General features: G+C 39.7%; 1 protein-coding gene across 15 annotated transcripts in view; it reads right to left on the reverse strand.

Moving 5' to 3' along the window:
- The window catches only part of TTC23 (tetratricopeptide repeat domain 23), a 109,955-nt gene that overhangs the window by 46,820 nt on the left and 38,015 nt on the right, over positions 1–25,120 (reverse strand). For all 15 annotated transcript variants that reach the window (XR_006203393.1, XR_006203392.1, XM_042941117.1 and 12 more), the window contains one exon: positions 7,748–7,925. Coding sequence is in view for 13 of the 15 variants with exons in the window: in XM_042941117.1 (XP_042797051.1) it covers positions 7,748–7,925 (178 nt within the window). In the remaining 2 variants the exon portion in view is untranslated. The remainder of the gene's footprint in view (positions 1–7,747; positions 7,926–25,120) is intronic.

The following is a 25,120-nucleotide window of genomic DNA, read 5'->3' on the forward strand; positions in this document are numbered from 1 at the left end:
AAATACAGATTCAGTGCTCTCTCTATCAAAATACCATCTGTTTTTTTTTTCCCAGAAATTGATAAACTTATCCTAAAATTCATATACAAATGTAAGGAAGCCAGAATAGTCAAAACAATCTTGGAAAAATGTAAGAGTTGGAGATGTCATACTTATGGATTTCAAAACTTACCATAAAACTTGTAGATGAATGTGCATAGTTGCATTATTCATGGTATCCACAAGCTTACTACAAAACAACAGTAATTGGGAGTGTGGTGCTATCATAAGGATAGACATAGAGGTCAATGGAATAGAAAAAAAAATCCAGAAATAAACCTTTACATTTATGATCAATTGAGTTTGACATGGGTACCAAGATAATTGAATGGTGACAAGATGACCCTTTTAATAAATGGTACTAGGACAACTAGATATTCACATGCAAAAGAATGAAGACAGAGTCCTATTTTATATCCAAAAAAAATTAACTCAAAATGGATCAAAGACCTAAATGTAAAAACTAAAACTATAAAACTCTTAAAAGGAAACAGATACAAGCCTTCATGAACTTGGACTAGGCAATGGTTTCTTAGACGTGAGACCAAAAGAAAAAAAGGATAAATCGGACTTCACTGAAACTAAAAATCTTTGTGCTTCAGAGGATGCAATCAAGAAAGTGACAAAACAACACACAGAACAGGAGAAAATATTTACACATCATGCATCTGATATCTAGTATCCAGTATGAAGGACTCTTGTAAGTCAACAATAAAAAGACAAATAACCCTATAAAAAATGGGCAAAGGATTTGAATAGACATTTCTCCAAAGAAGAAGTACAAATAGCCACATACCTATAAACAGATGCAGAATATCATGAGTCATCAGAGAAATTCAAATCAAAAGCATGGTGAGATATTACTCCACAGTTACCAAGATGGTTGAAATAAAAAAGACATAATAACGAGTGTTGGTGAGGATGTGAAGAAAATAGAATCCTCATGCATTGCTAGTGGGAATAGCAAGAGGCTGAGGCTGCTTTGGAAAACAGCTTGGTGGTTCCTTGGAAAGTTAAATATTGGGTACCGTAGAACCCAGAAATCCCACTCCTAGTCTTATAGCCAAGAGAACTGAAAACATATATCCATATAAAAACTTGCACATGAATGTTCATAGAAGCATTGTTCATTACCTCCTTAGAGTGGAAACAACCCAAACATCCATCAGCTGATGAAGAGATAAACAAATGTGGTCTACCTGTATAACAAAATACTATTCAGCCATTAAAAGGGAATGAAGTACTCATATCTGCTAAGCACGGATGAACTTTGAAAGCGACATATCAGATTAAAGAAGTCAGACACAAAAAGCCACATATTATAGGAAATGTCTATAATAGCCTAATCCATAGAGATGCAATGGAGATTGGTGGTTGCCAGGGGATGAGGGACAGAAGAAATAAGGAGAGTAACTCCCAATGAATGCAGGTTTCTTTTGAGGTGATCAAAATATTCTGCTGCGGTGTCTGGGTGGTGCAGTCGGTTAAGTGTCTGATTCTTGATCTCAGCTCAGGTCATGATCTCGTGGTTCCTGAGTTCAAGCCCTGCCTCGGGCTCTGTGCTGATGATGCGGAGCCAGCTTGGGATTCTGTCTCTCCTTCTCTCTGCCTTTTCCCCACTTGTGCTCTCTCTCTTTCTCTCTCTCAAAATAAATAAACTTAAAAAAAAAAAGAAATGTTCTGCAATTAGCAGTAATGCTTGCACAACTCTATGAATATAATAAAACCACTAAATTGTGCACCTTAAAAGGGTGACCTTCATGGTATATGACATCTCAATAGAAACACTATGAACAAAATAAAACACGAGTGACAAATTGGGTGAAAAGACTTCTAATATATGTCACAGGTTAAAGGGCGATACGTGGGGTATGTAAAGACTTTTAACAGTTAAGGGAAACTGAATAAAATAAACTAGAATAAAAATTCTATTAAAAAGTAGACAAATGGTATGAAAAGAAAATTCACAAAAAATGTATTAAGAAGATCCATTGAACCTATGAAATGATATTTAATTCCATTTTGCAGATTAAACCTATACTGAGATGGATAGGAAGTAATTCAAAGTCTTGACAATACTCTCCTTTGGAAGAGGCTGTCAGGAAACAAACGCACTCAGACATTGCTGGCAGGAGCAGAAATAGTAGAAGCCCAATGAAAGGCAATATCCCGTAAAACTATCAACACATGTTTGCTCCCTCTGACTGAGCAGTCCCACTTCTAGGAATTTACCCTGAAGATACGACTGCAACAATATAAAAATATGTGTGTGTAAGATTATTCATTACAACATTACTTATAATTACAAAATATAGGAACCTATCTAAATGCCCAAACAGAAAACTATTTGAGCAAAACACACTAGGTGCCTAAAACGGGATATTATATTTTTGTACAAATGAATGAACTGCTATAAAGTGATTTCCAAGATACGGTGTTAAGTGAAAAAAGCGAACACACACGCAACAAGTAAATAACTTGGTGGGAGGAGGAAGGGACATTCGTAACAGGAGAATGTCAACTGATAAACGTGGATGGAATGGTAGAATGGAAAGTCATGAATCTGCAACCACCACAGTAAAGACTGGTTTGGGAAAGATTCATCAATGCTAAGTGTAGAGAAAATTTGCAAAGGAGTGGGATATTTACATGGTCTTAAAAATGTCTCTCTGCAGAATGCTTATTGGCTGCAAGGAGAAAAATAGTTATTATACAGGGAAGAATCACTGTGATTAGGTGATGAATTTAATGTCACTAATGAAGGACAGGTAGATATCATGTGCCTCCTGAGGCAATACCCTAAGAAATACAATATCCTTTTGTAGTATCCTAGCAGGGCATGCATTGTCAAATTTAGTCACAAGAAAATATCAGATGAACCCAAACTAAGGTACAAATGACTGGCCTATAGTCTTCAAAAATTTCAATGTCAAAGGAGACAAAGACAAGCTGAGAAGCCATTCTAGATTAAAGACCAGACGCATAACAACTAAATGAATACAAAAACATAAGGGGCGTATTGGGACAACTGACAAAATAGAATATGGCCTGTACCAACATGAACATTCCTGAATTTGATAACTGTACTGCGATTACATAAAAGAATACCCTTGTTAAGTACTCAGGGACAAAAGGACATGGCATATTCAAATACTTTCAGATGATTACAAAATGTAAATATTTACCACTCTGTGCATATATGTACGTGTCTGTGTGTGAGTATGTCTATATAAATAGATAGAATGAATATGACAAAGTACTTTAAAATGGTGAATCTGGGCCCTACAGACAAGAGGCATTACCTAACCCATTTTCCCTTCACATAGTACTAAGGGTTCCTAAGAGTGGGAAGACCTAATACACTGGAAAGTAGTATTTACATTTGAATCCCTTTGATGATCCCTGCCTTTAGAAATTACAATTTATTTCAGCCAGTGTTTCCTAAACTATGGCCCAGGCAACACTAGTGTGTCACAGATGTATTTGATCTTCATTTGCATTCACAATCCACATTAAGATTTTTAATGCACTGTATGTAAAACCATGTCTTAGAGACATCTGTTTAATTTTAACTTAATAGTTCTCAAATTTATTTAACCACAGACATCTTTTCTAGGAAGACCTATGAATCTCTATGAATTCTTGTGAGGTACTAGTATCCTATGGAACACAGTTTGGAAAATGCTTTTCTAAACCAAACTCAAGTTTTTGGCATTGAATACTGTTAGGTCTTAGAAGCCACCTATCTTTCATTCCAGTGAATTTTGTTACTGGTAATGACCCTTGCTGGGGGACTCTGAGCCTCTTATTACTTGATGTCTTTGAACTTTAGAAGCTGGTATAGCAAAGATTGCACTGAGATTTTAAGGGCATATCTGGATATAATCAGGAAACATTTAGGAAAACTGAATTAAGAAAAACATTTTAAATTAAATTTGAGCCTCTATTCTACAACGTGGGAGTAGAATAGTGTAAAAGAGTTGGCAAGGTTGCTGTGAAACTGGTTCAACAAAGAACAAAGCAAAACCCACTTTTGGTGGCAAGGTAAATCGACATAACCTCAGAATGTCAATCTGAAGAAAGAACTAGAAAATATTCACATCTTTTCTCCTAGTGGTTTAATTTCTGGAACTTTATACCAGCAAAAAATCAAAGAAAAAAACATTTGTCTAAGAATATTCAGAATAGGGGCACTTGGGTGGCTCAGTCAGTCAAGCATCCAACTCTTGGTTTGGGCTTAGGTCATGATCTCAAGGTTCATGGGTTCAAGCCCTGAGTTGACTCTGCGTTGACAGTGCAGAGCCTGCTTGGGATTCTCTCTCTCTCCCTTTCTCTCTGCCCCTCCCCTGCTCAAGCTCTCCCTCTCAAAATAAATTAACTTTAACAACAACAACAACAAAAAAGAATATTCAGGATTATTGTTACCAACAAAAAATGGCATGCCCATTGAGTATTCCTGCACTCAGTAAATGGGCCCACCAGCAGTACAGTGACCTTAGCTAGAAACACGGCATAACACCAGACTGCTCCACCTCCTTCACTCCCCCACTCCTATGCCCGTTGTTTCTACTCTCCAAGCATCTCTCAAATCTGTCCACGTTCTTTATTTCCATGTCACTACCTGAGTCGAGGTGTCATCATCCCCTACCTAGCCTGCTGCTGCCATCTCCTGAGTGACCTCCCTGCTTCTCTCTCTCCCATCCAGTCCACTCTGCATACCACATAGTGACCCTTCTAGAATAATAATCTCATGATGTCAATCTATCTGCTTGGAAACACTGAACTGAACACTGAAACAGTGAAGCTCAAATTCCTCAGCATGACTTTCAACATCCTGCTTGAAGATACCCATTGACCACCTTCACCATTCCCACTGCCCAGGCAGAGGGGATTTCTTGTAGTTCCCTGAACGTCGAGCTACGTCTCACCTTCAGACCTTTGCACACACTCTTCCCTCTGCCTGGGCCGGCCTTCCTCACCTCTCAGTACTTTGGGAAACAGGTACCTATGTTTATTACCTTTGTTGCCTCACATCTCACTCACCATACAATCTGATTTCTGCCTCATCATTGCCCCGTTTCCCTCGACAAAGTCATCAGAGAAAGAAAAAGATAACAAAGGAAAGGAAAGCAAAGAGAGAAACGTTAAAAATCCTGTGTAGCACTATATATCAGGCACTGTGCTAAGCACTTTATGAATATTAACTCATTTATTCGCCCAACAGCTCTGTGTCCTTCACAATAGCACATGGTATTAAAGGACACAGAAAATACAGCTTTCGCTTTTCCTCATGTTTTTTTCTGCCAAATTCGTCTTTGCTTTCTTTGGCAGGTTATCTTTCTTGACTTGACCAATGAACACTGAAGTTACTCAAGGCTCTGTCATGTCCTTGTCTCTTCTCACTCAATAACCCCCTCACTCCCAGGGTGATCTCATCCTTTCCCAAGGCAATTACTGCATACAAGTAGATGACTTCCTGATCCATTTTCTGAGCTCTAGTCCTGATTATCTAATTGACTAGATGGCATTTCCGCCTATATGCCTCGCGGGCACCTCAGACTCGCCATTGAAACCTGAGCTCACCATCTCTCCATCACCTGTCACTCCTGCTCCCCCACTGTAACTGGCACAAACATCCACACAGTTGTTCAGACTGGAAACTCAGGAGTCATCATTGATTCTTCCCTATTCCTTCTTTTCTCCACATCCAATCAATCTCCATATCTCATCAATTAGGTCTCCTACATCTTTGTCAAACCATCTGCTTCTCTGCATCCTTGCTATCATCGTCCGTGTCCAAGGTGCCATCAACTTCCGCCTTTGCTACTTTGATAGTCTCCTAACTGGTCTACCTATGTTCTTGGCACATCTTCCTTGATCCATTCTCCTACATACCAGCCAGAACAATCTTTCTAAAAAATACTGGGTTTGAATCTGGGTTATGTCATTTATAGGCACGGAGGGTATGCCTGGGCATATCCCTCGACCTTTCTAATTCTTGACTTCCTTATCTATAAATGGGAAATAAAAATATGTCACAGGGTGACAGTAATTAAGAGAGAAAATCCAGATAGAGTGACAGAATGGGACATTCTAATAAACTGTGGATGGGCTATAAATGGTCAAACTTAAAAAGGAAATAACAATATGGAACTCTTAGTCCCAGATTGTTGCATCTCATTTGAAATAACAAGAATGAGTTCGGTCTATATTTTAAAACTTTAATAGGGAAAAATTCTGGGAAAACAATTTAACATGGGCTTTTAGCAGATGATGAATATAAAAACATCAAACTCATTGTGATGGTTAATTTTATGTGTCAACTTGGCTAGGCCATGGTGCCCAGTTTTTAAGTCAAACACCAGTCTAGATGTTGCTGTGAATGTATTTTTAACATTTACATTGGACTTGGAGTAAAGGAGATTGCCCTCAACGATGTGAATGGGCCTTATACAATCAGTAGAATGCCTAAAGAGCAAAATGCTGGGGTTTCCTGGAGATGAAGGAATTCTTCTATTTTTCTTTTCAAATTTTTATTTAAATTCTACTTAATTAACATACACTGCAATATTGGTTTCAGGAGTACAATTCAGTGATTCATCACTTACATATAACACCCAGTGCTCATCATAACTAGTGCCCTCTTTAATGCCCATCACCCATCAAGCCCATCTCCCATCCACCTCCCTCCATCAACCTTCAGTTTGTTCTGAAATCTCTTTAAGAGTCTCTTTCAGTTGTCTGGGTGACTCAATAAGTTTAGCGTCCAACTCTTGATTTCGGCTTAGGTCATGATCTCATGGTCGTGAGATTGAGCCCCACTCTGGGCTCTGTGCTGGGCATGGAGTCTGTTTAAGATTCAGTCTCTCTCTCTGTCTCTGTCTCTCTCTGTCTCTCTGTCTCTCTGCCCTCCCCCCGCTTGCTCACATGGGTGCATGTGTGCTTTCTCTCTTTCTCTCAAAAAATAAAAATTAAAAAAGTCTTTTATGGTTTATTTCCCTCTCTTTTCTTTCCACCCCCCCCCAATATGTTCATCTGTTTTGTTTCTTAAATTCCACATATAAGTGATAGAGAAGAAGGAATTCTGCCTCAAGACTATAACATAGAGATCCTGCCTGAGTTTTCAGTCAGCCTGCCTACCTTATGGATTTTGGACTTGTCAGCCCCCACAATTGTGTCAGCCAATTCTCTAAAATCAATTTCTTTATTTCTTTCTATGTATGTATCCTATTGGTTCTGTTTCTCTATAGAACCCCGATTGACACACTCACACAGGAATCCTATGATGACAAAGTATATCAGCAGCTAATAAATGACAACTCCAAGCAGCTTCAGGTGAATATTTTAGAGTACCGTAGAAAAAAACCCTCATCAGCTTGATAACATAAGCTCTAAATAGATAAACATGAAAGGATAAAGAACTTCAGGAAATAAGACTTGACTTATGCCCCTAATACGAGAAAAGCCATCTTCAGGGAGTCTCAGGCTGTTTGAGGACCATGCACCTGGTAACAGTGGACCACTGTCCCACACTCATCCACTTGGTCATCTATATGAAGATGTTTGTTGAACATTTACTCCAGGACAAGTGTTCTACATATCCAGAGCAAATAACAAAACCAGGCATTCTCAGAGCTGCTGTTCCACTTGTGTCTATGAGAAGTACTGAGTCCAGAAGAGCTTTGGTGGCCAGTATGTCCCGGCTTACCTGTAGAAAATGGTTGATGGATGCGTCGTGAACTCCCAGGGCTCGCTCTACACCTGCCAATTCCTTCAATATTGGTACACATTCAAGACTTTTTTCACCTCGACTGATATCAGTGTATTCTAAAGCCTCTTGATAGTGGGGCAGGGCTTCTTTTGATTTCTTCTGACTTTGATACATCCTAAAAAATCATCAGAGACATTATTTTTTAAATAATGAAATAGAAGACACATAGGTGGGAAAAATAGGCGATCTGGTGGTTAGGATTTGGCTCTCTGACCCCTGTTGTCAGGTTCATTTCCTAGCCAGCTAAGTTTCTGTTTTTCCCAGGAGCCCGCAGGGCATAGTGGCCAGGAGGATGGACTTCAGAATAACCAGGAAGTTTCAGATCCTGGCTCTACTACCTATTAGATGTGTGAATTTCCAGTTGCTTTACCTCTTCCTCATCTCTAAGTTAAGAATAATAACAATGCTTCCTTTACTGGGCTATAATGAAGATTAAATTAGTCAACACTCATAAAAATGCCCAGAATGGTCTCTGACATATAGTAGGTGCCATGCAGGTGTTGGTTTAAAAAACATAAAATACTTAAGAAAAAAATTTGTTGTCAAGTTAGCTAACATACAGCGTATACAGTGTGCTCTTGGCTTTAGGAGTAGATTCCATGATTCATCGCTTACATACAACACTCAGGGCTCATCCCAACAAGTGCCCTCCTCAATGCCCATCTCCCATTTTTCCCTCTCTCCTGTACCTCACCATCAACCCTCAGTTTGTTCTCTGCATTCAAGAGTCTCTTATGGTTTGACTCCTTCTCTGTTTGAAACTATTTTTTCCCCTTCTCCTCCCCTAATGGTCTTCTGTTAAGTTTCTCAAATTCCACATATAAGTGAAAACATTTGATATCTGTCTTTCTCTGAGTGACTTATTTCACTTGGCATAATATCCTCCAGTTCCATCTACATCACTGCAATGACAGGATTTCATTCTTTCTCATTGCCAAGCAGTATTCCATTGTATATACAAATCACACTTTCTTTATCCATTCATCAGTTGACGGACATTTGGGCTCTTCCCATGACTTGGCTATAAAATCATAAAATACTTAACAAAACAATAACAACCATAAAGGATGCCAAGATGCTGATAACTGATCTGTTGAGAAATTACAGAAATTTTCCAGTATTGGTGAGGGTATAAAGCACTCTCTTTAACTGTTAGAAAGAATATAATTTGAGCATAAACATCTCTATATCAAAATTATACACACACACACACACACACACATATATATATATATATATATATATATATATATATATATAAAAGCACACACATATTTCTGCTAATTTCACTTTTAGTAGTTTATCTTGAAGAGATATTCTGGCAGGGCAAGAAGATATGTATAAGAAGGTTTACCTAAGCACTCTTTGTAATAGTGGAAAAGTACAAAGCACTTAAAATATACCAATAGGAGATCATTCAAGCAGATTACAGTAAGCGTATCTATACTGTAGAATGCCACATAGCCATTAAAGTTAACGTTGATCCATATTTACCAACATAGAAGTATAAAAGTATAAGTATAAAAGGCAGAATACAAAAAATGCTTTCTATAATATCCTATGCAGGTGAAAATGTTATATCTAATCTATATGTACATATATGCATAAAGAGATATCTAAATGGACACTAAAATCTTACCACTCAATAGTTATCTGGAAGGAGTTGGTTGTGAGTGATTTTACCTGTCTTGTTTATGCTTTCTAAATTTCCCAAATTATCTTCTATAAAATTGTATTACTGGGGTGCCTGGATGACTTAGTTCAGTGTCTGACTTAGGCTCAGGTCATGATCTTGAGGTTCATGAGTTTGAGCCCTGCGTTGGGCTCTGGGCTAATAGCTCAGAGCCTGGAGCTTGCTTCAGATTCTATGTGTGTGTCTCTCTCTCTGCCCCTCCCCTGCTCATGATCTGTCTGTCTGTCTGTCTCTCTTTCTCTCTCTCTCTCAAGAATAAATAAACATTAAAAAAATTTTAAATTGTGGGGCGCCTGGGTGGCTCAGTTGGTTAAGCATCCAACTTTGGCTCAGGTCATGATCTCAACTTCAGCTCAGGTCATGATCTCACGGTTCCTGAGTTCGAGCCCTGCATCGGGCTCTGTGCTCACAGCTCAGAGCCTGGAGCCTACTTCGGGTTCTGTGTCCCCCTCTCTCTCTGCCCCATCCCCACTCATGCTCTGTCTCTGTCTGTCTTAAAAGCAAATGAAACATTAAAAAAATTTAAATTGTATTACATCAGAATTTTATTGTATTTACATTTATTGTATTTACATCAGAATTATATTGTACTTACATCAGAAAAATGTTAATCAAAAAATTGTAAGTAAAGGTGGTGTTGGGAAAAGATTCTTTAGCTTCTTGGGATAAAACTCTGTCACGTAAAAAATATATATCTGTCTATTTTGTTTAGCAAACACAATAGTAGACATTTAAAAACAACCTTCTCTAAAATATTTGCTAAGAAATAGACACTTTCTTCATGCATGGAAAAATTTTACATATAAGATTCATTATGAAAGGCACCAACCCTCTCTACATTACCCTTTACCCTAGCATCTTTACTACAAAAAGGCCTTATAATTCCCAGCTGCCCATGGGTAAACTGAGACATAATATGAGCACGTGACTAGGAAACCACACACACACACACGCGCACGCACACATGCACACACACACACACACACAAATATATAGGTCTTGTTTTTAACTCAGTTACTGGACATTTTGCACAACTATTTTTGCTCTGTAATAAATTTCAAAGAAATTGATTGATAGAAGATGCTGCTCAGATCTACGCTTCCGATGGCAACAGTGAAAAAAAATGCTGATGGAATAGCTTATGAACTTGGATGTGTTCTACAAATGGGAAGAAGTTGAAACACAGGAGACGGTCAGGGATATGTTCCTGGACTAAGTCGGGTCCAGGTTCCAGCTTGCAGCAACTCTTAATCTTAGAAAGGAAGAGATTAGTAGGCGACCTAGTAATACTGGGCTTGTCTTCTGACTCTTACTGAACTTTGGATGTAGTGAGCAATAATTAGCATTGTAAGTATCATATTTTGTTTTTGAAGAGAAAACCCACTTGCATCTTTGGTGACAGAACGAGGCTTTGAAACATATGGCTGATAACAAATCACTTAGCCCAAAAATGAGATTCCTGGTAGACTACTGAAAACAGGAGGCAGCAAACTGTGGCCTGTGCACCAAATCTGCTCACTGTCTTTTTTTGTAAATAAAGTTTTATTGGCACACAGCCACACCCACTTGTTTACACATTGCCCACGGCTGCTGTAGCACTATAATGGTGGAGCTGAGTAGCTGCAATGCAGTGGGTACCAAAAAGCCTGAAATATTTACTGTGTGGGCCTTTACAGAAGAAGTTTGCCAAAGTCAGGTCTAGAATCCAGAGAAAGCTACATACTTCCAAAATGACTTCAGATTTTTTCCATCTAATTTAACCTTGAGAACTCCAACAATGCCACAGATATTTGAGCAAAGGGGGAAAAAAATCACCTCCTTCCTTTCTCATGTTCATAGGTGATGAAACATGTGCCAAGGAAATAAAGAATGGATTTTTTGTTTCTAAGGCTGCTGTAAAAATCATGGAAGGGTAATAAAGCAAATACAAAGTATTTGTAATACAAGATGATTTCGTTTGAGCAAAAGTTTTAAAGGAAAGCAAAATTCGAAGCTTAGTAATCAAGCTTACAAATGCAAAAAAATATATAGAAAAGTAAACAATAACAAGGCATAAGTGAATTCATACAATAACAATTTTTCCTTTCCCAAGATAGAACACTAAAGAAAAGTATTTGAGAGTTTGTAATGGTGGAGAACAGGGACAACTTGCTCTTCCTTTTTACCATTAACCTACTACTCTCTTAGCCAAAAGCACAGCCTATCACCCCAGGTTAACACCACATCACTTTTTCAGGTATCAGAAAGTGATCTTTCAAATACCAGACTCTTGGAGAAAATTTTATAAAAAGAGGGACACAGGGACTGCCTAGGTGGCTCAGTCAGTTAAGTGTCTCACTTTGGCTCAGGTCATGATCTCACAGTTTGGGGGTTCAAGCCCCACATTGGGCTCTGTGCTGACAGCATGGAGCCTGGAGCTTGCTTCAGATTCTGTGTCTCCCTCTCTCTCTGCCCCTCTCCTGCTCACACACACACACACACACACATACACACACCCTCTCTCTCTCTCAAAAATAAATAAACATTAAAAATATTTAAAAAAAAAAAGAGGGACTCAGGATGAGAGGCAGGACAGTCAGTTACAAGTGCTGCAGCAGGAGTAGAAAACCCCAACCATAGTTTGAGCATTCTTAGTGATGAGGCCACACAACCCTGGGCAAGAACAAAACATCTCTGAACCTTGGTTTCCTCATCTCAACACTGGTGTCCAATAGGGTTGTTGTGAGAACCCAAGAAGATGTCTAAAATGCTCTGCAAACTGAAGCAAGTTGTAAAGATTGGCATTAAATGCCTATACATCGTCATACCTTTCACTCCTTCCCCTCCCAACCGGTAGTCTATACAGAACTGAGTGCCACGGCCTCGGGTTGTTCTCCTGTTGAAACAGGCTCAACTGTGGTCTCACACCCACCCGCAGAAGATTTTGGAAAGTCCAAATAATAAGGATAATCAGTCAAACTCATGTGCCAGTATGGAAGGCATTTTCTTATCCAGCTAAGCTTTTAAAAATGTTGAGGATATTTTATTATAAGAATAATACGTATCCGTCATTTAAAAAAAAGAGATAGAAAAATAAAAATAAAAACTACACAATCACGACATCCAAAGATGAGTACTGTACACCTTGATACACACCTTTCCGGATGATTTTCCACACATATTTTTTAAAAGAATAGTAATGTTTTATAACCTGTTTCTTTCACTTAATCACATATCAAAATGTGGCAATGAATGTTCTAGCCTCATTCTAGTGGTCGAGTGGTGTCATACACTTCACTGACCACTTTATTTACTCATTGCTCAGCACAGACATTCCTTGGAGGACATTTGGGTGGTTTATGCCTTTTGACTGTTATGAACATTGTGTACAAGTTTTTATGTGGATGCGTATTTTCATTTCCTTTGGGTATTTACCTAGGATTGAAATTATTGCATCATATTGTAATTCTATATGGAAACTTTTGAGAAACTGACGCTATTTTCCAAAGTAGCTGCACCATTTTATATTTCCACCAGCAGTATGTAGGGGTTCCAATTTTTCCACATCCTTGCTAGCACTTGTTACTATCTTTATTATTATTATAGCCACTATCCTAGTGAGTGTAAAGGGGTATCTCACTGTAGTTTTGATATGCATTTCCTTGATGATTAATGACACTGAACATCTTTTTATGTGCTTATTGACCATTTGTATATCTTCCTTGGAGAAATGGCTATTTGGAAACTTTGCTTGTCTTTAAATTGGGTTGTCTTGTTATTATTGTTGTAGGAGTTGTTTATTTATTCTGGATGCAGGTCCCTCACCAGAAATATGATTTGTAAAAATTTTCCAGAAACCATTTTTATATTCCAGAAACCATTTTTTATTTTCCAGAAACCATTTTATATTCCCACCAGCAGTATGTAAGGGTTCCAATCATCAAGTGAAAAAGGGCAGCCACAAATAACCTAACCTTATGCCTAAAGGAGCTAGAAAAAGAACCACAAGCAAAACTTAAAACCAGCAGAAGGAAGGACATAATAAAGATTAGAACAGAAATAAATGATATAGAAACTAAAAAAACACAACAGAACTAATCGATGAAACTAAGAACTTGTTCTTTGAGAAAAATCAATAAAATTGATAAACCTCTAGTCAGACTTACCAAGAAAAAAAGAGAAAGGACTCAAATAAATAAAATCACAATTGAGAAAGGAGAAATAATCACCAATGCCACAGAAATACTAACAATTCTAAGAGAATATTATGCAAAACTATATGCCCACAAACTGGACAACCTGGAAGAAATGGATAAATTCCTAGATACATATAAACTACCAAAACTGAAACAGGAAGAAATAGAACATTTGAACAGACCAATAACCAGCAAATAAGTTGAATTAGTAATCAAAAAACTCCCAAAAACAAAAGTCCAAGGATCAGATGGCTTCACAGGTGAATTCTACCCAACACTTATTCATTTTTTTAAAGTTTTATTTGTTGAGAGAGAGAGAGAGAGAGAGAATGAATGTGTATGAGCAGGGTAGAGGCAGAAAAAGAGGGAGAGACAGAATCCCAAGCAGGATCTGTGCTGTCAGCACAGAGCTGGATGTGGGACTGGAACTCAGGAATTGTGCGTGAGATTGTGAGCTAAGCTGAAACCAAGAGTCAGATGTTTAATTGACTGAGCTACCTAGGCGCCCCAGTCTACCAAACGTTGAAAAAAGAGTTAAGGGGCGCCTGGGTGTCTCAGTAGTTTAAGCATCTGACTTTGGCTCAGGTCATGATCTCACAGTTTGTGAGTTCAAGCCCCACGTCAGGCTCTGTGCAGCCTGCTACGGATTCTTTGTCTCCCTCTCTCTGTTCCTCCTCCACTCGCACTCTGTCTCTCTCTCTCTCAAAAATAAATAAAGATTTTTTTAATTAAAAAAAATAAAAAATAAAAAAAATAAAAAAGAGTTAATACGTATTCTTCTCAAACTATTCCCAAAAACAGAAAAGGAAGGAAAACTTCCAAATTTATTCTATGAGGCTAGTATTACCCCAATACCAAAACCAGATAAAGACACTACTAAAAAAAGAGAATCACACCAATATTCCTGACTAACATAGATGCAAAAATCCTCAACAAAATACTAGCAAACTAAATCCAACAATACATTTAAAAAATCATTTACCATGATGAAGTGGGATTTATTCCTGGGCTGCAAGGGTGGTTCAATATTTGCAAATCAATCAACATCATACAACCTATCAATAAGAGGAAGGATAAGAACCATATGAACATTTCAATAGACGCCAAAAATGCATTTGACAAGTACAACATCTTCTAATAAAAACCCTCAACAAAGTAGGTTTAGAGGGAGCATATCTCAACATAATAAAGGCCATATATGAAAACCCCACAGCTAACATTATCCTTAATGGAGAAAAACTGAGGGTTTTCTTGCTAAGGTCAGGAAAAAGACAAGGATGTCCACTATCACCACTTTTTTACTCAACACAGCACTGGAAGTCTTAGCCACAGTAATCAGACAACAAAAAGAAATAAAAGGGATCCAAATCAGTAAGGAAGAAGTAACACTTTCACTATCTGCAGGTGACATGATACAATATACAGAAAACCAAAAGAGTCCACCAAAAAACCCCGTTAGAACTGACAAGTGAATTCAGTAAAGTCACAGGATACAAAATCAATGTCCACAAATCTGTTGTATTTCTATACACCAATAATGAAGTAGCAGAAAGAGAAATTAAGAAAACAGTCCCATTCATGACTGCACCAAAGAGAATAAGATACTAGGAATAAACCTCACCAAAGAGGTGAAAGACTTGTGCTCTGAAAACTATAAAATACTGATGAAAGAAATTGAAGACAACACAAAGAAATGGAAAGACATCCCATGTTCATGGATTGGAAGAACAAATATTGCTATAATGTCTATACTACCCAAAGCAATCTATGTATTTAATGCAGTCCCCATCAAAATACCAACAGCATGTTTCACAGAACTAGAACAAACTATCCTAAAATTTGTTTGAAACCACAAAAGACCCCAAATAGCCAAAGCAATCTTGAAAAAGCAAAGCAAAGCTGGAGGCATCACAATTCCAGACTTAAATGTACATTACAAAGCTGTAGTAACCAAAACAGTATGGTAATGGCACAAAAATAGACACCATAGATCAGTGGAGCAGAATAGAAAACCCAGAAATAAACCCACAACTATACGGTCAAATAATCTTCAACAAAATGAGAAAGAATATCCAATGGAAAACAAGATCATCCCTTCAGCCAATGTTGTTGGGAAACTGGACCACAACATGCAAAAGAATGAAACTGGACCACTTTCTTACACCATACATAAAAATAAATTCAAAAATGGTTTAAAGATCTGTATGTGAGATCTGAAACCATAAAAATCCTAGAGGATAACATAGGCAGTAACTACTTTGATATTAGTCAAAGCAACTTCTTTCTAGAGATGTCTCCTGAGGCAAGGGAAACAAAAGCAAAAATAAACTATTGGGACTGCATTAAAATAAAAAGCTTCTACATAGTGAAGAAAATAATCAACAAAACTAAAGGGCAACTTACGGAATGGGAGAAGATATTTGCAAATGACATATCCAATAAAGGGTTAGTATCCAAAATATATAAAGAACTTATAAAAGTCAACACCCCACCAGTTACAAAATGGGCAGAAGATATAAACAGACATTTCTCCAAAGAAAACACACAGATAGACAACAGACATGTAAAAAGATGTTCATCATCACTCACCATCAGGGAAATACACATCAAAACTACAATGAGCTATGACTTCACACCTGTCAGAATGGCTAAACTCAACAACACAAGGAACAACAGGTGTTTGGTGAGAATGTGAAGAAAAAGAAACCCTCGTGCACTGTTGGTGGGAATGCAAACTGGTGCAGCCACTCTGGAAAATAGTATGGAGGTTCCTCAAAAAGTTAAAAATAGAAGTACCCTACTATCCAGCAATCACACTACTGGGTATTTACCCAAAGAATACAAAACACTAATTCAAAGAGATACATGCACCCCTATGTTTATGGTAGCATTAATTACAATAGCCAAATTATGGAAGCAACCCGTGTCCACTGATTGATGAATGTGGTATATATGTACAATGGAATATTATTCAACTATAAAAAAGAATGAAATCTGGCCATTTGCAATGACATGGATGGAGCTAGAGAATATAATGAAAATGCTAAGCAAACTAAGTCAGTCAAAGACAAATATCAAAATAGGACTTAACTCATATGTAAAATTTAAGAAACAAAACAAATGAGCAAAGGGGAAAAAGAGAGAGAGGGAGAGAAAAATCAGGAAACAGACTCTTGGGGTGCCTGTCTGGTTCAGTAAGTAGAACACGTGATTCTTGGTTTCGAGGTTGTAAGTTTGAACCCCAAGGTGGGTGTAGAGATTACTTTAAAAAGCCTTAAAAACATTTTTTCAATTAAAAAAAAAAGACTTTTAATTAGAACAAACCAATGCTTACCAGAGGGGAGGAGGTGGGTGGTGGGTGAAATAGGTGATGGGGATTTAGGAGTGCACTTGTTATGATGAGCACCAGGTGACATATGGAAGTATTGAATCACTATATTGTACACCTGAAACTAATAAAACACTTTTTAAAAAGGCAAAGAAAAAAAAGGGAAAAAAAAAGCATGTCACAAAAGGCCACACATTGTATGATCCCATGTATATGAAATGTCCCAAACAGGCAAATCCACAGAGAGAAAGTAGATTAGTAGTTTTCAGGGGCTGGGGGAACATGGTAATAGAGACTGCTAATGGGATGAAAAAGTCAAAACGATTGTGGTTTGTTAATATACTGAAAACCACTGAACTGTGTATTTCAGTTGGGTGAGTTGTATGGTATGTTAGTTATGGCTCACTAAATCTGTTATTTAAAAAAGTTTGTGTGGGGCACCTGAGTGGCTCAGTTGGTTAAGCGTCTGACCCTAGGTTTCGGCTCAGGTCATAATCTCACAGTTTCATGAGTGGAGCCCCGAGTCTGGCTCTGTGCAGGCAACACAGAGCCTCCATGGGATTCTCTCTTCCTCTCTCTCTGCCCCTCCCCTGCTCACACCATCTCTGTCTCTCTCAAAATAAATAAATGAACTTAAAAATAAATTTAAAAGTTTGTGAACATTTCAAAGCAAAACTAAATACAGATAAGGTTTAGTGGTACCCATAAAATTAGTTAGTTTTCGTTTAAAATAATTGTAATAATGTTGAATAAAAACCAAAATATTTTTCTCTTAATATTGTCTTTGAGCCATTTTGAACCAGCACAAACCAGGTCAGAGAAGGATGTGTGCTTTGGCTTTAAATTGGTCCCGCGTGATTAGGCGATCCTACCCAACTGTTTTTAGGGCTGAAGGATTAGGAGAGCAGAGAATGTTGTGGGTCCTCCTGCACCTGACCCCTCAGCAATGGGCATCCCCCAGGGGAGGCCATAAATTGGACTTGGGACACTGAGCTACTGGCCTCACTATTCTTTCAGAGCTGTAAGCTTGTTTTCTGATGAGCTCCAATGCCTGGGTCTTCTGGGGGAATGACTCGGTCTACGAAAATTATAATCCTAACGAGAAAGCAGGAAATTCATGGAGGGAAAAGCCACATAAAATTATTCTTAATGGAATATTCTGGTAAATCAATTACTCTGTAAGTTTATTTTTTTTAAAGTTTATTTATTTTGAGAGAGAGAGAGAGAGAGAGAGAGAGAAAGGACACAGAGGATCCGAAGTAGGCTCTGTGCTGACAGCAGAGAGCCTAATGTGGGGCTCAAACTCACGAACCGCGAGATCATGACACCTGGGCCAAAGTTGGACGGTTAACCGACTCAGCCACCCAGGCACCTCACTTTGTAAGTTTAAATATGTTAATGTATTTCCTGTTATGATGTCTGCAAGTATGCAGACATGGAAGAATCAAGAAATTGGTGATAAACCCAAAATCTTTTTCCTTTGGCTGATTGTTTCAAGCCAATAAGCTGTGGTCGAGGAAATTAGCTTGAGTGCTGGTGAGTTATAGAAGCAGGATAAGTTCTATACAGCTCCCTAAGTTACCCGGATGTGCAGAATTCAGAGTGTGTCAAAGATGGGTGAGAATAGAAAGGCCAATCCCCTAGCTGAGTGCTGCCCCCCCGCCCAGCCATCCGGGGCATGGGTTTGGGGCCCTGGTCCCACACACAGGAGCCCAAACTGCTGCCAGCAGGGCCTGGCTCTGCACCCATAGACTCCTGCTCCTTCTCTCTGTGCCCAGGTTCTGATAGACACCTGCCCGAGGTGGCCATTGGGAGTTCAGTCCAGCCCACGCTCTGCTGGATGAGCTGTTGTGCTTGGACACAAAGCTGTGTTTGCCTGGAAGAAAGGGCACCTTTCCCAATTCTCACAAAGGCTCTGTCCACTCACCTAACTGCACAAAGGTGGCACAGAGGTGACGGTGGTTCTCCTGGGACCTGAGTTTCTCAGGACTTGATGAGTTCAGATTACCCTCGAGCATCATCTAAACCTTCCCATCTAGCTTCCCTGATGCCGTCCTCCTTTGCGTGAAGTGTACCTTTCAACTCTGGGTGTTCGCTGGGCCATTCTATCTGGAATGTTCTCTTCTTTCTTCCATCTCTGCCTGGCAAACTTCCATTCATCTTTCTAACTACTATTCCTCTTTTTAGTTTTAGCTTAACAGTCTCCTCCTTTAGGAAGCCTTCCCTGACACACCATTTAAGGTGACACTCTCATGGGGCAGGCAAGTGCAGGGTGGGCATCCAAGAGTGAGTGCCTCCTTAAATGGTGTGGCTTGGGCACCTGGCTTTCTCATCTTAAGCCCTGCTCTGTTCCCTGACACCCCAGGCTGGGTTGGGTGCCTCAGTGAACACCTGACTGTGCTCCCACGGAACTGTGAACCTTCCCTGCTGGGGAAACATCTTTCAGGTTCTATTATAACTGCCTGGCAACTCAGCTGCTGGGATCTGTGAAGGCAAGGTCCAAGCCCGCCTCATTCATCTTGGCATCCCAGCACCTTGCACAGTGTCTGACAGTAGCCATATGATCCCCAGGAAGTCCAAGGTCATTCTGAGGGGAAGGTTTGCCTTAGTAGTGTGAGGTGACCAAGATGGCGGCAGGCTGGGCGGGGCTTCCATGGGAGAGCAAACATGAAGTGCTGCCTGATAGAAGGAGGGAGGAGAAGCTGCAGAGGGAGGGAGGGAGGGAAGAACAACCTACAAATACAAATCCATTAGCTTAGAAGACTCTGAGGCGATAGTTCATACCTTCATTTTCATGGCTTCCAGAATAAATTTTAGTGAAAAAAACCTTCAAAAAGAGAACATGTTTTCATATTGACTTGGTAGCCAAAATATTGTAGACTATTGAGCTAATTAAGGGTGGAGCAAGTTGTTGAAATTTTATAAAAGGTGGAATAAAAGGAACTTTGTAAAAACCTATTAGGGCCTGAACTGTTTCCTCCCACCCAGATTCCTACATTCGAGTCCTCACCTCCAGTGACTTCACTTGGGACTAAGGTTGTTGCAGATGTAATTAGTTAAATTAAGATGTCATACTAGGGGCGCCTGGGTGGCTCAGTCAGTTAAGCGTCCAATTTCAGCTCGAGTCATGATCTCACGGCTCGTGAGTGAGTTCAAGCCCCCCATCAGGCTCTGTGCTGACAGCTGGGAGCCTGGAGCCTGCTTTGGATTCTGTGTCTCCCTCTCTCTCTGCCCCTCCCCGACTCACACTCTCTCTCTCTTTTCCTCAAAAATGAACATTAAAAAATTTTTTTAAAAATGATGTCATACTAGAGTAGGTAGACCCCCTAATCCAATGTGACTCGTATCCTTACCAAAAGGAGGAATTTGAACACAAAGACACATAGAGGGGGCAGTCCATGTGAAGATGAAGGCAAGATTGGGGTGATGCATCTATAAGCCAAGGAACACCAGATTGCCAGGAACCCACCAGAAGCTGGGAAAGAGGCCCAGACCAGATTCTTCCTCACAGCCCCCAGAAGGAACCTGCACGGCCAATACTTTTATCTCAGACTTCCAGCCTCCAGCACTGTGAGAGAAGAACTTACTGTGGTTCACGTCACCTAGTGGGTGGTCCTTTGTTATGGTAGCCCTTGCAAACCAATATGGAACCCCTACTGGCCAACTCCAGGCCTGGAGGTTTTCCTTCCCTTAGACCCCTAATACAAGAACACTGGGTATACGTATACTTACCCAGAGTGGCTACTTAGATATGGGAGCACCATTTTTTTTTTTTTTTTTTTTAATCACACTGTGCTCACATCTGACTTTCTATTACCTCCCTGCCTGGAAATTTGAGTATCTGCTGAGAAGGAGACCCGGAAGCAGGCAAATTCAGCAGGAACAAACACATGACTTTCACTGGCCATGGTTTTGCCTTTGATACAAGAACGTCCAAATGAAAGCACAGCCCACGAATCCCATGACAACCAGCAAGCTGCGCTTAGCAGGGTGCCCGCCCTGAAGGGCTATAGTCACACATGAGGATCCATTCTTGAAGGCGACCTGTTGCCATTTCTGAACGCTCTAAATTGAAAAGATTTTTGTCAGCCTACTATTGGCCTCAAATTTCAAACTACTGAATTCTTTAGATCCTGAGTCCTTCTTTCTCTTGTAGCTAAAATGACTTACCTCCTCACTTAGGTCATCCACAGGGGGAAAAATTAGATCCCTCATACAATGTACACAAAAGTTCTAGGTGGATTAGAGGCCTAAATTCAAAAAGCAAAACTTTGATATGTTTAAAAAATATGTAACAAAAAGTAATTCCACGATTTTGGGTAGGGAAGGATTTTTTTTTTAAACTAAGCTTCACACCCAGAGTGGATTCCAATGCGGGGCTTGAACTCATGACCCATAGATCAAGACCTGAGCTGAAACCAAGAGCTGGACACTCAAGTGACTGAGCCATCCAGGTGCCCCTGTAAGGAGGGATTTTTTTTAAACAAGACAAAAAATATAAATTAGAACAGAAAACATGGGTAAATTTAGTCATCTTACAAATAAAAACTCCTGTGTATCAAAAGTCAACATTACAGAAAGTGAAAAGCCTGAAGTACACACTGGGAGAACACACACAATATACGTAAGTAGCAAATAATTGGTTGTCAGAAATATGAAGAATGTCTAAAAATTAATAAAAAAAAAAAAAGCCCAATTTAAAAATGAGCAAAAGACATGAATAGACAATTCACAGAATAGGAATTCCAAATGTCTAGTATACATGTGAAAAGATGGTCAACCTCACTATTAAGGAAATGCAATTAAAGAAACCATATGATTGGCACATATAAAAAGTTTGACTGTATCAAGTGTTGGCAAGGATGTTGAGTAATGGGAATTTCCATGTCCTACTGGTGAGAATATAGGTTGGCATTTGCGGGGGGCGGGGGGGCGGGTGTGTGTGCCTGTGTGGCTCAGTTGATTAAGCGTCTGACTCTGACTCTTGATTTCGGCTCAGGTCATGATTTCATGGTTCATGAGGTCAAGCCCCATGTTGGGGCTGACAGCTCAGAGCCTGTTTGAGATTCCCCCTCTCTCTTTCTCTCTCTGCTCCTCCTCTTTGTGCATTAGCTCTCTCTCTCTCAAAATAAATAAATAAACTTAAAAAAAAAATAAGTTGGCATTTGGCAAACCTGGTAAAGTTGAGGACATGGGTATTTGTCAAGTAAGCAATTCCACTCCTGGGCATAGACCTCAGAGATAATCTTGAACGTGTGCCCAGAGAGACATGTATAAGAGTGATGAGGCAAATCATATTTACACAGTGGAAAAATTGGAATTTCATCCCACCGATTTACATGGTCACCCTCATGAGCACTGATGATTGAGTTAGGGGAAAGTCAGACGGATAAAACACAATACGTGGGTTTAAAATGAAGAGACTAGAGAAACACCTATCAGCTGACATGGGTACATCTCAAAAATACAAAAGTACAAACGTAATGGGGGAAAAGCAAGCTACAGAAGGAAATATACATATAAAATTTTAAAAATGAGGGGCCTCTGGGTGGCTCAGTTGGTTAAGTGTCTGACTCTTGGTTTCAGCTCAGGTCATGATCTCACGGTTTGTGAATTTGAGCCCCCCTCCCATCCGCCCCCCCATCAGGCTCCACGATGACAATGCAGAGACTACTTAGGATTGTCTCTCTTTCCCTCTCTCTGCCCCTTTCCCTGCTCATTCTCTCTCTGTCTGTCTCTCTCTCTCAAAATAAGTAAACATTTTAAAAAATAAAATAAAAAATAAAAATGAGAAATAATACTGTATATTTTCCTGGTTATACATGCTTTCAGAATGAAAAACACTAAATCAAGCACAACAATTGCCTGTAGTGTGGGGGGAAGAAAACAGGATTAGGAAGAACACAGAAGAACTCCATGTATCTGAAACATCCTATTTTAAGCTTGGTTAGTGTGTAAGGTAAGCATTTGCATAGCAATATCTATACTTTTATCCTGTTAAAAAGATGAACAGATGCAACCCGCTTTTGTTTAGTGCTTGTAAAGAATGGAGCAGGGTCCAGGCCTCGCCCCTTGGAGTTTTGCTGCCAGCACTCGGGGTCCTGGAGTTCGTACAACCACCACAAATGGAGGCTTATCAAGCTAATGTCCCTACGATGATGAGCCTTCTGGAGCTCACTTAGCTCCAGAAAATACGATTACTTTGGCTTCACAATATATTTAACAAAAAAGGGGCGGAGGGAGGGGTACTATACCAGGAAATACCTAAGCGATAGCCTTACCTCCATCGCCAAATCACTGAAAGCATCAATTTCAAGTAATCTTGTCTGTCTGCATTTGCTCAAGTGTAATGTTTGGGATGGCAACATTTTCTCTTTTCCGTTTCTATCTGCCTGCAGGGAATGCTTTGAGGATTTATTGTCTAGCGTGCCCATAATATGTTTAGGCAGCTTTAGGAAACACCAGACAGATGAAAAGATAGAGAGTTTTGAACAACAGAATGTGGCAGTATGTTAATCTGGCAGGGCCACAACTCCAACCACAACATATTTTATTGAATGAAAATACATCCACAGGAATTCTACAGAGCACGTAAGGAGTTTCAGATGAGCCTCAGAAGATCTCCTAGGGTTGGAGACTTGTTGTAGCAGGCAATAAACAAATGCAATCTCTTTGGTATTACTAAGACAATGGAGAGTTTCCTTTTAAAAGCTCTGGAATTTGGGGCGCCTGGGTGGCTCAGTTGGTTAAGAGTCCGACTCTTGATTTTGGCTGTGGTCATAATTCACTGTTTATGAGATCAAGCCCTGCATGGGGTTCTGCGGTGATTGCACAGAGCCTCCTTGGGATTCTCTCTCTGCCTCACCCCTGCTCGAGTGCATTCTCTCTCTCTCTCTCTCTCAAAATAAACATTTTTTAAAAAAATCTCTGAAATTTAGCAAGAATACAGAGCAACAGTGAACAGCAAGTCTCGGTGGGAATATTGCTGATAAGCGAAATCTGAGGACAAATCAATCTTGCAAGAGGCCAAGTGGGATTTTCTAGAGTCACAGGGAGAAAAGGCTTTCATGAGACTCTCCCTCTCTACCCTCTGGCACACACAACAAAGGTTTTGCTCTGCAGAGTGTACTCTCAGGTCTCCGTTTTGCACTAGGGAACATGATCTGTGCCACGGGAGGAGCTCAGACGCCAGAGTTTGGTAGACCTGGCTCTCCTCTGCCAGTCCCAGCTGTGTGACCCTGGGAAATGACCTCCCCTCTCTCAGCCCCATGTGGTTCATTTGAGAATGGGACTACTGAGCATACCCAGCACACAGGACTTCGGCACTTTGACAGAGCCTGGCACGGAAGGTGGTCAAGCGTTAGTAGCTGGTGTGGTTGTTTAAAATCCTCAGTATTATTTGTAGTTGTTTAAGGAAATGTGTATTACAGGCATATAGTGTTAGAAATGGAAAGACAAAAATATGGTACTCTGCAGCGCCTGGGTGGCTTGGTCGGTTGGGCGTCCGACTTTGGCTCAGGTCACGATCTCGCAGTCCGTGAGCTCGAGCCCCGCGTCAGGCTCTGTGCTGACAGCTCAGAGCCTGGAGCCTGTTTCGGATTCTGTGTCTCCCTCTCTCTCTGACCCTCCCCCATTCATGCTCTGTCTCTCTCTGTCTCAAAAATAAATAAACGTTAAAAAAAAAATTAAAAAAAAATGATATTCTGAAATGTAAAGCTGTAGGGGATTCAAGAAACAGAAAGCAGATCAAGTATATGAAGGTAGTAATGTGTTCTGTGTGGTTTTCTGCTCCTCCGCATTAAAAGAAACCCTGACTTTTCAAAAATCAGATGTTGTGTAAGTTCAGAGCATTTCTTTAATCAAAGGAACATAGGATGGAGAAGAGAAGAGAATCAGAAAAAAAGTAAATGATTTCCTTCTTGTTAAACAAGCATAAGGCATGCCAGGCAAATAGTGTCCCATGGAAGGAGCTGCCAGGAGAAACCTCTCCTCTGGAGAAGAGCAGGGCATTTCCCGGAGGAGGAAAGGAAGAGGCAGGGCTCCGAATACACAAGCATTTGTTAGAGCTTTTATATCCAGAAAATAAATGTAGAAAAGGTGATTCTTTTTTTAAA

The sequence above is a fragment of the Panthera leo genome, chromosome B3, assembly GCF_018350215.1.
Source record: "Panthera leo isolate Ple1 chromosome B3, P.leo_Ple1_pat1.1, whole genome shotgun sequence".
Lineage (NCBI taxonomy): Eukaryota > Metazoa > Chordata > Mammalia > Carnivora > Felidae > Panthera > Panthera leo.